Source organism: Anolis sagrei, chromosome 1 (assembly GCF_037176765.1).
Source record: "Anolis sagrei isolate rAnoSag1 chromosome 1, rAnoSag1.mat, whole genome shotgun sequence".
Classification (NCBI taxonomy): domain Eukaryota; kingdom Metazoa; phylum Chordata; class Lepidosauria; order Squamata; family Dactyloidae; genus Anolis; species Anolis sagrei.
In genome coordinates this window covers 68,123,767-68,139,861 of record NC_090021.1, presented here as the reverse complement: position 1 = coordinate 68,139,861, position 16,095 = coordinate 68,123,767, and the positions used below count along the sequence as shown (strand labels likewise).

The window sequence follows — 16,095 nt, the reverse complement described above, 5'->3', positions numbered from 1 at the left end:
GGCAATGACAGCTGGGTAAGTAATTTTCTTTTTAAAAGGCTTTTAAAAGGGTTTTGGGTAAGGGTGGGAGCTGTCTTGGGTTTTGTTTTTTTTTTTACTCCAGGAGCTCAAAAATCCTAACAGCTGTGTGGATTGAGATCGAAAGTCTCGAGACGTGATCCCAGGGCCCAATCCACACAGCGCCCACAACTTGAAAGACCCGGGTCTTTCCAGATGTCTAATTAATTTGGTACAAAGCAGAGTTTTCTTGCTTTGTCCCAAATTTCATTTTTTACAAAATGTTGTATATTACTTTTGGAGTTACCCTCGTATTAATTTCAGCTAGTGTAAGATATGAGTGGTTTCTAGCCTTAAGACCTCAGATATTATTGGACTACAGGTCCCATAAACCCCAGACTGCACATCTAGGTTTCCAATTATGTGTAGAATGAAACTAAAAGATCTAGCAACACAATGCGTCAGAAATCTAGGCTCAATCAGAAAGCATGACACATTTAAACCCATTTTAACACTTTGTTTTGTCTTTTTCACTCTCTCTTTTGTGGCCAGTATCTCCTGAGATAGGAGTGGGAAACATGAAGTCCCCCTTCATCACATTCTTGTGTTGGTTAGAGTTGCCATTTAAAACACTGGAGAGCTACATAATTCCCATTCCTGTCCTAACTCTGCACTGACCACCATGGCATGTGCATATTAATCAGCAACCACTTTGACCAATGCAAGAAAGAATGCAAGCATGCACGCACAGGATACACTAGAAAAGATAAAAGAGAAGATCATGAAATGAAATATAAGTTAGCAGAAGAACACTAGAGACCAAAACCCATTGCTACAATTCATCATGAAAGGATACAGATAATATTGCAACAATATTGCAACAATACTTTGATGCCTCCACAGTATGAAGAATATGCATTACTTTATTTAATTCTACTTACTTTTAAAATACTTTGAGCAGGACTTCAAGGAATACAATTCTCCAAGTGCAGAGAGCCAAAGAAATACACCAGGAAATAAACCAGCTTTTGTATTATTTCCCTGTCTACTATTCTATGGAAGAAAACTGGAGAAGCCTGTATTCTGTCAACTACCTTGTAAGTCGGTGCTTGTAAAATATAGCATTATTAAAAAATATCTTCCGGGAGAAATTACTGTATTTTCTGGTGTATAAGACTACTTTTTAACCCAGCATAATCTTCTCAAAAGTCAGGGGTTGTCTTATACGCTGGATGTTGTCTTATAGGGTGGGTGCTGAAACTTTCGAGCCAGACTGGAGAATCTGCGATCGCCGCATGTGGTGCGCGGAGCTAAAAAAGGCCATGGCCGCATCCCCGCTGTATGCGGCAACCGTATAAACGCAGCAAGGGTGGTGCTGTACAAGCACGGTAGAAGAAAATCCACTCACCAGGATTTGTGGAAATAAGTGACTTAACGTGGTCCCGATGACGAGGTGAGGGGGCACCTTACTGGGAAGGTGTAAGTGAAGGGTAGAACAAGCTGCAGGTGTCCCGGATGCCCGGGGTATGGGAAAAAAAGATAGAGTGGCGCTGTGCCCAGAAAAACATGCCCGTCTTTACCTGTCTGGCCCACCCTTGTATCCTATTACCATGCCTCCTTCTCTGCCTCTCAGATCTCGCTCCTAAGGACTGCAGTGAAGCGGTGCAGGTGCATAGGCACGAGATCTGAGAGGCAAAGAAGAAGGTAAGGCAATAGGGAAATTACTATATTGTAATTAAATCTGATGTTTTTCAATTTTTTATTTAGTGTGCATTGGAAGAGGGGTAGCCTTATATGGCAAGTATATCCCCTATATATCTATATATATATTAACTGGAAAAGTTGGGGGTCATCTTATATGCCCAGTCAATTTACATGCCAGAAAATACGGGTAGTAAATGAAAAAGTATATATATATATATATATATTCATTCACGTGTGTGTGTGTGTGAAATATAATCATTTTGACGAGGACATGTGTGCCTTGGAACTATTCAAGCTCCATAGAAAACGGAAACGCAAAGTGGTCTAGAATATAAAAACTTGGAAGAGAAATATCTGGATTCAAGTCCCACTCTTTTTGTTTCGTCATTATGCATATTTGGCTAAGGCCCCTTCTACACTGCCATATCATTCTGATTATCAAAGCAGACAATTCACATTATCTGCTTTGAATTGGGTTATATGAGTGTGCACTGCAGTTCAAAGCAGGTAATCTGGATTTTATATGGCATTTTATATGGCATCCCAACAGCTGTGTGGATTGAGATCGAAAGTCTCGAGTGCCTTTCTAGCGCTTCCGAGGACGGACCAATCAGAGGCTAGGAGGCGGGACGAGGCTTGACAATGGCTGAGGAAATGATAGGATTTGGGGGCATCCGCCAGCTGGAATGCGAGGCTTTTGTCCTCGCTGGCGGGGTGTGATTTAGAGGAACAAAGGGTCTTCCTGTCCTTGATGAGCTTTTGGGGGGAAATATGAATGACTATTTCGGCATCGGACCTCAGGGGGGATCAACGATGCCTTATGCAAATACAATCTTTTTATTCCGAGTGTCCATAAGTCCCCTGATCCCATCAGACATGCTCAGAGAATGGGCAGGGTCCATTATGGCTATGGTTCCATGCAGGGTGAATTAATCAAGGGTGAGTCTTGGGAGATGTAGAGATTCTCCCTCAGGCAGTTCCTGGTCACAATATTTTGTGGGGCAAGGGTCGAGAGGGCGAGGGTACAGGGGAAATTCATAAGGGTTACATATATCAAATTCATAGGTAATAGGCATCACTGATACAAAGTTATTTCATAATATCTTATACACAACCCACAATCCATCCTGCACCCAAACCATTACGGCAAATAAAATACTCATTTTATTTCACAAAAAAGAAGAAGCTAGAAATCCCAAATTCCTGACGGAGAAGCATGGAGGCAGGGGTCAGCCCGTGGCTCTGGCTGGCCAGCAGAAGGTCCATCTTCCTTGGGCAGGAGACTGGAGTGGAAGGGGAAACAGGATCCCGCCGCTTTCCGCCCTTGGGGAAACTAGAGCTCCCAACCGAGGATCGGGCCTCCTGCCCGATCCTTCTTCTCCGAGGCTTCCCTTGGGCAGCGGCGATGGGTCCTCAACGGCGGGGGCCATGCAGGAGCGAGCGGCAGCAAGCAGAGCGAAGCGGTTCAGCGAAGCCAGCTGAGTTTGACAATCAGCTGTTTCCCTGTTCGAATTTATTACTTAAAACAATTATTCCTCGGGGGTGTGTGTCCAAATCGAGAAAAGTGAGATGGCAGTTAGTCTTAGAATTAGTCGTAGAAAAATATAAAATTTAAACGGGGCCGATCCGCCATGTTGTTATTTTGGCGGATAAGGGGGCCCATTAGGAAAACCTCCGTATCCGCGGTTTGAACTAACGTAGCTTCGGCGGCCCGGGGGTGCCGGGAAGGCATCCCCGGTGGGCTCACGGATCTCCGGAGCCCAGAAAATGGTTAATTTTAGGTTATGTGAGGCTTCAGGCAAGGAAGGACACAAAGTATCGACAGGAAAAGTTTTAAAGTTGCAAAGTTCAAGAACTTTATTAAGGGATGTTACAAAGTAAGGAGGGGGGAAAGTGAAAGAAGGTTTCATGCAGTCCAAGGAGCTCTGAGCTGCTGGCTGAGCCACGTTTCATCTGTTGGTCTCAACTTGGCTCTCCGGAACCGCGGAACTCCCTGCTGCGGTTCAAATCAGCTTGAAGGCGGGGGTCTCCGTGGCGCACGGGGACACTCACAGCTGTATAAAATTCACATTGAACTCTATTATATGGCAGTGTGGAGGTAGGCCCTATATCGCAGGATCTGATCCCTGGTTTTCTACTTTAAACAGGGTTATTTGAGTCCGCACTGCCAGATAATCTGGGATAAACAGAAAACCTGGGGTCAGATTCTGGGCTATAGGGCCTGTTTGGAAGGGCCCAGAGAGAGGCACCTTCCACACAGCTGTGCAATATCCACACTGAACTGGATTATATGGCAGTGTGGACTCAGATAACCCAGTTCAAAACTGTTGAGGCATGTGAAACCTCTGAGAATGAGGATTTTCTGATTGAGACTGGTGTTTCTGTGGGGGAAAGTGATATAGCTGTGTGGAAGGGCTCTAAATTATATGAGTCTCCACTGCAAAATATTGGAGCCTCCAGTGGGTTAAAGCACAGAGCTGCAAAACTTGTTGACTGAAAGGTTGCAGGTTTGAATCCAGGGAGTAGAGTTAGTTCCCGCTGTTAGCCCCAGCTTCTGCCAACCTAGCAGTTCGAAAACATGCAAACGTGAGTAGATCAATAGGTAACAGCGCTCCATGTAGTCATGTCAGCCACATGACCTTGGAGGTGTCTACAGACAACGCCGGCTTAGAAATGAAGATGAGCACCAACCTTTAGAGTCGGACACAACACGACTGGACTTAATGTCAGAGGAAAACCTTTACCTTTACTTACTGTAAAATAATCTGGGATAAGAAGATAATCTGGGATCAGATCCTAGAATATAAGGACAGTGTAGAAAGGTCCTAAATTATCAGTGTGGATGGGGCCTCAATATAAGGCAGCTTTTTATGTTTGAAAAAAGGACACTTGGGATACATCCGATTGTAAATTAGACCCCAAAAATATGAATTATGATACGTGGCTCTGTTGGGATATACAGCGAGACTATATTGCCTTTTCATTTGTCCTGCAGTATCCTTTCATCAATTTCCCTGGGATGCTGGCCCACCGCACCTTAGACTTCAGGATATAATCCTATGCTTTGGGGTACTTTGTGCTTTTCCTGCATGGCATCGGGGGAGGGGGGTGGACTATATGGCCCATGTGGTCCCTTCCAACTTTATTATTCTAATTATCATAATTCCCGCACAATGCACCAGAAAGACTCTGGGGACATGCAATGGGTTTGGGAAAGAGCCTTTGGGTCTTATCCTGTTTCTCCGAGAGGATCTGACTCATTCCCGGGAACACTTCCTCTTCCATGTCACTAGACCAGACTGTCTCTAGGGCTCCCTGCCTAGGATCCTGGACAAACAAGGAAGAATAGCTAAAAAGTCTATAAAAGGTAGAGTCGAAGTACAGAAGGCTTGGCTTTTTAAAAGCACCATGAGCATTAACTTCAATATAGTTTCAATAAATAATAGGAGCAATAAAAAAAACCTGTTTGGTGTCTCTATAAAATGGAATTTGCAGGAGAGTATTGCTGAGAATACAGAAATGTCAGACCATCAGCTTTACAGTGGTAGTTCATGTCCAGTAATAAAATGGGTGGAGAAGTGAGGCACCTTTCGTATAAAAAGTACTGTACAAATAATTATAACAACACATACTTACATTTGGGGGCCTTTCCACACAGCCCTATATCCCAGAATTTCAAGGCAGAAAATCCCATATTTTCTGAGAGTGGACTTAGATAACCCAGTTCAAAGCTGTGTGGAAGGGCCCTGCGTCTGAAGTTGGATCTGCAATGCTATTAAGGCAGTTTCAGAATGTAGATTAACTGCATTGAACTGGATTATATGACAGTGTGGACTCATGTAACCAGTTCAATGCAGTTAATTTGCATTCTGAAACTGCATTACATGGCAGTGTAGATCCAGCCTGAATAATCATTCTGTGACCCCTTCTACACTGCCATATAATCCAGATTATCAAAGCGGACAATCCACGGGCTCTTGATATCCCAGATAATCAAGGCAGAAAATCCCACAATATCTGCGTTGAACTGGGTTATCTGAGTCCACACTCAGATAATGTGGGATTTTCTGCCTTGATATTCTGGGATATAGGGTTGTGTGGAAGGGCCCTTAGACTCATTTGGATAACCTCTTTTATTACCAAATATGCCCTGGCAAAGGGCTAGAACTTATTTTTGCATGCAAAACCATATCTGTTCCAGTTCCTCTTTTAGTTTAATGACTAATGTTTCAAATGTAGTGTAATGACTGAACTGTTTCTAATTTACTGTAGGAACTGGGAAATGAAAACTACCAAGAGCTTCCAGATACAATTCTCAGCTTCATTTGGGGCCCTTCCATACAGCCATATATCCCAGAATATCAAGGCAGAAAATCCCACAATATCTGTTTTGAACTGGGTTATCTGAGGCCCCTTCCACACATCTGAATAAAATCCCAGATTATCTGCTTTGAACTGGAATATATTGCAGTGTGGACTCGGACAACGCAGTTCAAAGAAGTTATTGTGGGATTTTTTTTGCCTTGATATTCTGGGATATACTTACTTAGGCGATCCCTCGTTGTCTGAGTAAGATTGTCCTCCAAGTTCGCTGTCTTGGTGATGCGTACGTAGGTGACTGTGGAGCCCTATTCTTGACCTGCATCTTCTCCTGCAGTGAGGGCATCGGTTTCCAGGTGGAAGGCGGTCCAGTCCCGGTTGGGGATGGTTTGACGCACCTTCCTCTTAGCACGTTTCTCTCTTTTGCTCTCCATTCGTGCCTCTTCAAATTCTGCAGCTCTGCTGATCACAGCTGACCTCCAGCTAGAATGCTCAAGGGCCTGGGCTTCCCAGTTCTCAGTGTCTATGCCACAGTTTAAGGTTGGCTTTGAGCCCATCTTTAAATCTCTTTTCCTGCCCTCGGAGCAGAGCAACTGCTTTGGGAGACGGTGGTCAGGCATCTGGACAACCTGCCGGTCCAGCGGAGTTGATGGCGGAGGACCATTGTTTCAGTGCTGGTGGTCTTTGGTTCTTCCAGCATGCTGACATTTGTCCGCTTGTCTTCCCAAGAGATTTGCAGGATTTTCTGGAGCAAACACTGATGGAATTGTTTCAGGAGTTGCATGTGACGTCTGTAGACAGTCCACGTTTCGCAGGCATATAGCAGGGTTGGGAGGACAATAGCTTTGTAAACAAGCATCTTGGTATCCCTACGGATGTTCCGGTCCTCAAACACTCTCTGCTTCATTCAGAAAAAATCTGCACTCGCAGAGCTCAGGCGTTGTTGTATTTCAGTGTCAATGTTGACTTTTGTGGAGAGGTGGCTGCCAAGGTAGCGGAAATGATCAACATTTTCTAATGTTACACCATTAAGCTGTATCTCTGGCACTGGAGAGTGAACACTTAACCCTTTTTGTTTGTTTCCACCTATATTATCCCCATGATACACTGTCTTTAATGAAGTCCATACCCCACTGCTCCTCCCTCTTGGGCTCCTCCCTCATAAATACACTTTTTTCTATTTTAACATTTTATCTTGCACATTTGGCCGGCCCTTTGTGTTTGGTTTTTATTATGTTGTTTTGCACTGTTTATTTTATTTTGTTACTTCATGTATTTTGTTGTGATGTAATTTTTCTGTTATTTTGTGTTTAACTTTGCTATATTATTTTTGGGCTTGGCCTTATGTTAGCCATACCGAGTCCCCTTTGGGGAGATGGTGGTAGGGTATAAATAATAATAATTATTATCATTATTATTGGCTGGTGCCTGATGGAAGAGCACTTTTCTCGGTGTTCAATGAAAGGCCAAGCTTCTCGTATGCTTCTGCAAAGGTATTTAGAGTGGCTTGTAGGTCTTCTTCTGAATGCGCACAGATGACATTGTCATCAGCATATTGGAGTTCTATAACAGATGTTGTTGTAACCTTGGTTTTTGGCTTTCAGTCTGCTGAGGTTAAATAGCTTGCCGTCTGTCTGATAGATGATTTCTACTTCCCATCAACAAGATGAAGTATCATAGCGATGAAGATGGAAAATGCTGGGATATAGGGCTGTGTGGAAGGATCCTGGGTTGTACTTACTTATTTACTTAGGCGATCCCTCGTTGTCCAAGTAGGATTGTCTTCCAAGATCAGTGTCCGTGACTGTGGAGCCCTATTCTTGATCTGCATGTTCTTCCGCAGTCAGGCCCGTAGCCAGGATTTTGATTGGGGGGGGGGGCGAGTTTGATTTGGGGGGGGGGCTGAGTCTGGGTGAAAGAGGGTCTACCCTAGCAAACTTTTTGTATCATTACCCCAATACCCCCATGCATATGGGATATATTGAGCATGGTGATCAGATCATGATATGAACAAACATAACTGTTTAAATAATGTACCAGTAAGGCCTTCTCGCAGACCACCATGAGAATTTCGGGGGGGGGGGGGCTGAATCCCCTATAGCCCCCCCCCCCCCCACCGGCTACATGCCTGCCCGCAGTGAGGGCATCTCCAGGTGGAAGGTGGTCCCAGTCGGGGTTGGCTTGACGCGCCTTCCTCTTGGCACGTTTCTCTCTTTCACCCTCCATTTCTGCCTCTTCAAATTCTACAGTATTGCTGGTCACAGCTGACCTCCAGCTGGAGCACTCAAGGGCCAGGGCTTCCCAGTTCTCAGTGTCTATGCCAGTTTTTTAGGTTGACTTTGAGCCCATCTTTAAATCTCTTTTCCTGCCCTCCAACACTGCATTTTCCGTTCTTGAATTCGGAGTAGACCCCAAGTCCACACTGCCATGTATCTCAGTTCAAAACAGAAAATATAGGATTTTTTTCAGCTGTGTGGAAAGGGCCCCTCACATATGAATGGCAACATCAAGGGGATGAATAATTTGCACTGTGAGCCTCATTCTGCATAGCTTATCCCCTTTTCCTACAACAACCCACTTATCCCCTTTTGTTTGGGGGGGGGGGGGCGCTAATTAAACGCTTTTGTTTCGCAACCCTTTCTCCAAACCCCGGCAGATGCGAAGAGAAGCGGCTAACGTCTTGTCCAATCAGCGAACCGCGAACAGCGGTTTCCCCGTGAGAACAGCTCGCTGGCCTTTCCCATTTTTGATTCGGCCATTGCGATTGGACGCAGGGGGTATCACGGCAGCCAACCGGCTTCGCCCGCTCTGTCATCTTTTCCTTCACATGACTGCCGGCACGTGATGGGCGCGGGGCCGGTCACCTGAGCAGCGGCGAGAGAGAGAGAGAGAGAGAGAGAGAGAGAGGAGAGAGAGAGAGAGAGAGAGAGAGTCACGTGACCCCGCCTTCCTGCCTCTCGACATGTCAGTGGAGTAGCCTCGGCGCCCCTCAGAGGCCTCTCCATGAGGCGCCCCACTTTGGCCCCGCTTTTCGGGGCTCCCCTCCTGTTGCCTCTTCTCTTCCTTCTCTTGGGCCAGAAAGGAGAGGCCCAGAGCGCCTTCAATTACCAGGACCTGTGCAGGTGAGTGGGCATTTGAAATGATCAATGGGTGCATGTAAACCAGGTATGGGCCAACTTGGGCCCTGGAGGTGTTTTGGACTCCAACTCCCACCATTCCTCACAGCCTCAGGCCCCTTCCTTTTCTCCCTCAGCCGCTTAAGTGGCTGAGGGAGAAAAGCAAAGGGCCTGAGGCTGTGAGGAATGGTGGGAGTTGGAGTCCAAAACATCTACTAGGCCCAAGTTGGCCCATACCTGGTTTACATGCATCCTAAGAAAGGCAGCTCTATCTTTTTGGGTGAGGTAATGCTAGCCCAGTAATCAGATGACTACTTCAGAGATGCACACTATATGTTTACAATCCTAAAGACCTTTTGCTTTGTATATTTACATATTCCAAGATCCCAAATACTTCTAGCCTCAAACATTTCAGGTAAGGGATATGCAACCATTTTCTTGGAGGGCATCTATTTATTCACTTCATTTCTACCCCGCCTTTCTCGACCTGAGAGGGGACTCAAGGCAGCATAAAAATCCAGCAAAAATGCAATGCTGCACAGGTAAACAGTAAAACACATCTCATAAAAATATAAACAATCTAAACATACAAGCAATTGAAACTCGTACCAATCTATCAAACAGATTAAAAGCCACATGTAAAATGCTGAGTCATGGTCTCATATCCACACTGTAGAAAGAATGCAGTTGGACACTTTAACTGCCATGGAATCATGGGAGTCGTAGTTTGACAAGGCACCAGCCGTCTTTGGCGGAGAAGGCTAAAAGGTAAAGATTTCCCCTGACATCGTCTAATCGTGTCCAACTCTGGGGGATGGTAATAACCTCCATTTTTAAGCCAAAAACTGGCATTGTCCGTAGACACCTCCAAGGTCATGTGGCTAGACTGCATGGAGCACTATTACCTTCCCACCGAAATGGTACCTATTGATCTACTCACATTTGCATGCTTTTGAACAGCTAGGGTGGCAGAAGCTGGGCCTAAGAGCGGGAGCTCATACCACTCTCACGGATTCGAACCACCAACCTTTTGGTCAGCAAGTTCAGCAGCTCAATGGTTTAACCCGCTGCAACACCAGGGGGCCTTGGAATAAAGTTAAGGACCTTGTAAAATGATAAACCCCAGGATTCCATGGCAGTGGTGTCAAACTGTATTCCTTCTACAGTGTTGATCACGCATGGGCAAAGTTCAGCCCTTCAGGAGTTTTGGACTTCAACTCCCATAATTCATAACAGCTGGTTAGGAATTGTGGGAGTTGAAGTCCAGAACACCTGGAGGGCCGAAGTTGCCCATGCCTGGTGTAGATGCATCCTTGGAGAAAGGGCCCAATCTTCAACCTGTAATTCCCATATGTTTCATATACAGGCTGTCCCCGAGTTACAAACATCTGACTTACAAACAACTCATAGTTAAGAACAGGGCTGAGACAACAGGAAGGGAGGGAATTCTACCCCTCACAAGGGAATTTCACTCCTGGAAGAATTACCATGGCCAAATGGTGTCTCCCCTGAAGCTCTATCACCAATCTTTGTTTCCACAGCAAGTCATGTTTTTCAAAATCCAATGAACAAGTAAGGTGAAATCTTCAGAACAGAGGCACAGACATCAAGACAAATGTCACAGAGGTGTTAACTCTTCTCTATGCTATCCAGAGAGAGAGAGAGAGAAGGAGAAGAAGGAGATTTACTTTAAAAATGTGTCTGTTTTTACTTACATACACATTCAACTTAAGAATAAACCTACACTTGTTTGTCATTTGGGACTGCCTGTACACGCTATAAACTTCGCATGTAGGTAATTTTATCTACCATATTTGGAATAATTTTTTGCACAAAACAAGGTTTGTGTTAGATGGAATCATTAGGAAACAAAGGTGTCATTTTTTCAGCCATCCATATGGACATATTTTGGAACGCATTGAACTTCTGGATGAGGGATATGCAACCTCATATCAAAGAGAGTGAATACGTGATTTTGTGACCAAACTTTTAGAGAACTTGTGGAATAGATAGACTTGGAACAATGTGCAATGACCATTGGAACGGCCCGGATTATGCTTGTTGATTATGTGTTTAACTCTGAATGTATTGTTTTTAAATATTTTAATTGCTTTTAATGTACTTTTTAATTCCATTTTAATATTTAAGTGTACACTGTTTTAAGGCTTCAAATCATTGCCTGTATGTAAAGCTGCCTTGAGTCCCCTCCGGGGTGAGAAAGATGGAGTATAAATGTCATAAATAAATAATAAACCTGTATTTACCTCTCAAATTAGCCTTTTTTCTGTTGGAATAATTTCTATTCTTTGTCTCTAGTGCTTGTTGCAGCTGTTTAAATGTATATGTTTTTGTAAAAAAAGCTCCCAATACTATATTTTTAATTGCAACTTAGTCTGTTCTCTAGCAAACAAGCTAGGTGTTTTTTAAAAGCCGTCTACATGCAAGGGTTATCAACAAGGAAGTTATTGTGCCTTATAAGCCGTGCAGAAAATGTGCTACTCTAAAAGTTCGAGAGGTTATTTCCCAACAGAAGTTCTACAAAGAATCTTGTTAAGGAGCATGCATTGTCTTTAATGGCAAGCCTGAGGAGTGTAGGCCTGCGTTCCTTGTTCTTTGTCTATTAGAATATTTTTCCTTTCTGGTTAGTTTCCTGACTAGGATAGCAGCAAGGGGTTTTTTAATGCAAGCTATTACGCTTTGTTAAAAACATTTGAATGAAAAATTCCTTAGAAGACTGCTGTTACAAAATGTCACTGAATTATCTGGCATAAGCTTTTTTCTTTGTAAGCGGGTATAATTCAACCTGGAGGTGTATGTGGCTGATGTTATAGGCTGGATCTAGTGAGATCAAAATGATAATTTGCTGTAATGTGTGCAGTTGCAAATCTAAGCAGCAGGAAAAACCTGTTCTGTTCTAGCTTAAGCATAAAATATGTCAAATTGTGATGGGAAATAGTTTTTTCGGTGATAATATCCCAGGGTTATTAGATCGCCCCCCCCCCCCCTCCCGACCTTTCAGAAAAGACTAAAAACCTCGCTCTTCGAGCAAGCTTTTGGAACTTCAGTGTAAACAGACAAACACAGTATTATGAACGAACACGGAATGGCTAAAACGATGTAAATAGACAAGGAGTTGAACTGGAAGACATTGATTATTGTAGTTTTAATGGTTTTTATGTGGATTTTATTATGTGATTTACCTGCTTTTAACTGATGTATGTATGTGTGTTGTGGCATCTAATTGTTGCCAGTTTGTGCGCCGCCCTGATTTGCCTTTGGGCTGAAAAGGGCGGGATAAAAGTGCTATAAATAAAATAAAAAGAAAGTTTTGAACAATCTTTTGGATTGGAGATACATGGTTAAAAAGTTTAGTTTGTTGAGAATACCTACACTGTAAAATTTCTTTTATATGATTGTTTTTATATGATTGCTTTTTAATGTATTTTATGTATTAGTGTATTATGGGGTGTGATGTTTTAAACTATTGTTTATGAATCTTTGTTGTAAACCGGCCTGAGTCCCTCTCCGGAGGTCGGGAAGACCGGTATATAAAAGTTCTAAATAAATAAATAAAATGAAAGCAATGTTATATATGTTAACTAGCATGACTCAATGTCATAAATCAGCGGAGATGTCATTCTACAAAGTCTTTAGCCTTCTATGTCAAATAGTGCTTCACTAAACTACAAATCCCAAGTTTCCATAGCATTAAGCCATGGCAGTTAAAATGGTGTCTCAATGCATACATCCTATAGTATAGATGCATCCATTAATAATGATAAGAGCTGGTTTGTCCACCAGTCTCTCCAAACCAGGAGCTTAACCATCATTGGACAAGATAACTCTTGGGATCTCTTTTAACCTTACAGCTATGATTCTGATATGTTTTATTTCATCATATGAATGCTCATTTTTCTGAGTGGCCGGTTCCAATGTAATCTAAACCTGTAGGATGAGAGAGCTTTGATGCCTTCTGTTGACTTTATATTCATTGCTTTCTTTTTAAAATATGCAGGTCAAATATGTAGACGTTGTCTGGACGGAGAATGTATTAGCATCCTAATGAGCTGCTCTTGTTCCTCTAATGAGACTGTCCTTCAGACTAATGAAATCTATGCTTCCAGCTTTCTGTTTCATTTTATTTCTATCTAGGCAGCTTGCCTTTCTTGCTTATATTCCCATTGTGGAGCATTTTCTGAGGAAGGTTGTACCTGCTTGTTGGGTGAACTTCAGAAGACTGTATTCTAATCCAAAGGACGAGAAACCCGTGGTTTTCTAGGTAGTGTTTGACAGGAGTTTCCATTAACCCTAGCAAGGATAGTCAGCTGCAGTTATATATTGGTAGGCTCATATGTTCCCAATTCCTCTCTAAATCACCCTCTCAGTGCAAGAATTTTACCTGACTAAGCATTTGACACACTCTGTGATGGTTTGTGACTACTTGTAACACTACTTCCTGAATAAAAGACATGCAGAGGATAATGTGACTAACTGCATACAATATTATTGATCTCTCTATTCATATATTACAAACACTCATTAATGTGTATTATCCAGATGAGAAACTCATGTCTGGTCAAACATGCAGGTGAAAAGATAAGACGGCATCTTAGGTCCTTACGTTCCTACTCTCAGCCTCCTGCAGTGGAAACATTCTTCTACTCCCACTTAAAAAATCTTGTTACTATTAAAACCACAATGTTAAAGCCACACATTTCAGTTTCTTTCTACATCTGAGGAAGTAGGCTTAGTCTATGAAGGCTTATGCTACCAACTTCATTTTCTCAGTCTCTACTTATAACCCACTGGATAATGGAGAAAGGCAGGGAGTTTCTGAAAAACATCTATTTCTGTTTTATTGACCATTCTAAAGCCTTTGACTGTGTGGATCATAATAAATTGTGGCAAGTTCTTGGTGGTATGGGTATACCTTGTCTCCTGAGGAATCTATATAAGGACCAAGTAGCAACAGTAAGAACTGACCATGGAACAGCCGACTGGTTCAAGATATGCAGATGATACCACTCTGAGGATGAGCAGAGGAGCCTTCTAATCAAGGTGAAAGAAGAAAGCGCAAAAGCTGGGTTGCAGCTAAACATAAAAAACCCAAGATTATGGCAACAAGAATGATTGATAACTGGCAAATAGAGGGAGAAAACGTGGAGGCCGTGACAGACTTTGTATTTCTAGGTGCAAAGATTACTGCAGATGCAGAGTGCAGCCAGGAAGTCAGGAGATGCTTACTTCTTGGGAGGAGAGCAATGACCAATCTCGTTAAAATAGTGAAGAATAGAGACATCACACTGGCAATGAAGATCTGCATAGTTAAAGCAATAGTATTCCCCTTAGTCACCTACGGATGTGAGAGCTGGACCATAGGGAAGGCAAAGGAAGATAGATGCTTTTGAACTGTGGTGTTGGAGGAAAGTTCTGAGAGTACCTTGGACCGCCAGAAGATCCAACCAGTCCATACTTCAGGAAATAAAGCCTGACTGCTCATTGGAGGGAAAGATAGTAGAGGCAAAGATGAGGTACTTTGGCCACATCATTATAAGAAAGGAAAGCTTAGAGAAGAGAATGATGCTAGGGAAAATGGAAGGAAAAAGGAAGACGGGACGACCAAGGGCAAGATGGATGGATGGGATCCTTGAAGTGACTGGCTTGACCTTGAAGGAGCTGGGGGTGGTGACGGCCGACAGGGAGCTCTGACGTGGGCTGCTCGATGAAGTCACGAAGAGTCAGAAACGACTGAACAAATGAACAACAACTTATAACCCAATCCAGTGTTTGTTTGTTCAGCAATATATACTATAGTTTCAGTAGTGCTTGAGTAAGTGTGTATAGGATCACAGCCTAAGTCGGATTTTGAAGATGAAACCATTTCTCTTACTAAGGAAATGATAAGGAATCAGAACCCTATTTTATGCATCACAACTTCATGCTGTGGGGAAAAGAAGGCATTCATGAGGTTCTCTGGATAATTTAAAACAGGTTTGGCTTGCCTTCTCAGAAATTTTAATATTTCCTGTCCTGTATGGAGGTTATCGAGGCAATTACAGTAGTCTCGCTTATCCAACATAAATGGGCCAGCAGAAAGTTGATTGCTTATAATGGAATATATTTTGTTCAGGGAAGAATGGGAAAGGAGTTGATGTCATTCTGACTGAATGAACACACTTTTGAAACAGTGCTTTACTGTATGATTAAGGTGTGTTCTTCTTGATGGTCTTTGTCAAAAGGGCGCTGTTTCAGTGTTTCATTTGTATACTAGTGAAACAGTCTCTTGAATTAGTGAAGCAATGCAATATTGCAGCATAAATTCATTGTGTTTTAAACTGGTTAGCTCCTGTAATTTTCCATCACAGGGCAATGCAAACCTTACAATCATACAGGGTAGCATATGGCGGGTGATTGGATAGCTATCTTACATACAGTGTATGTCTATTTAAATGCAGATTGACATGACCTAGACTGAAATAGCCATGGGCAACATATGGCCATCATATGTTGACTTTAGCACCCATCAGCCCTAGCTAGCATAACCAAAGAAGGAGGCAAGTGGGAATTGTAATCAGCAACAACTCTGGAAAGTTTTATACTGCCTACCCTGGGATTAAAGATTAATAACCTAGCTGAAGCATGCTTTGTTTTTGCCAATGACAGTTCTTAATAATAGTGATATTTTTGTTTTTGTTAAATTATACATGATGCATCAAAAATTAAAGAGTGGGATGCATCTCCGAGTAACAATGTTAGAAGCCCAGCGAATTACTGAAACTTGGACAGTGCTGAACGAACAACTATACAACACGTTGAACTCCACCCTTTTATCTCATCTACTGTTTGTGTGGTGGCGTGCGATTATAGTTTCATGTTCTTTAAATTAGCAACTTGAATATACCAGGTCAGTTTTAAAAACATTGAATATTGTATATGACAATATGTTATATGCTCTGTT

General features: G+C 42.8%; 1 protein-coding gene across 1 annotated transcript in view; it reads left to right on the top strand.

The window, feature by feature from the left end:
- Positions 1 to 8,861: 8,861 nt before the first annotated feature.
- Positions 8,862 to 16,095, top strand: part of IGF2R (insulin like growth factor 2 receptor) — a 79,247-nt gene continuing 72,013 nt past the window's right edge. Inside the window, exon 1 of the mRNA XM_060753672.2 lies at positions 8,862 to 9,143. Coding sequence (XP_060609655.2) covers positions 9,025 to 9,143 — 119 coding nt within the window. The 5' untranslated portion in view covers positions 8,862 to 9,024. The remainder of the gene's footprint in view (positions 9,144 to 16,095) is intronic.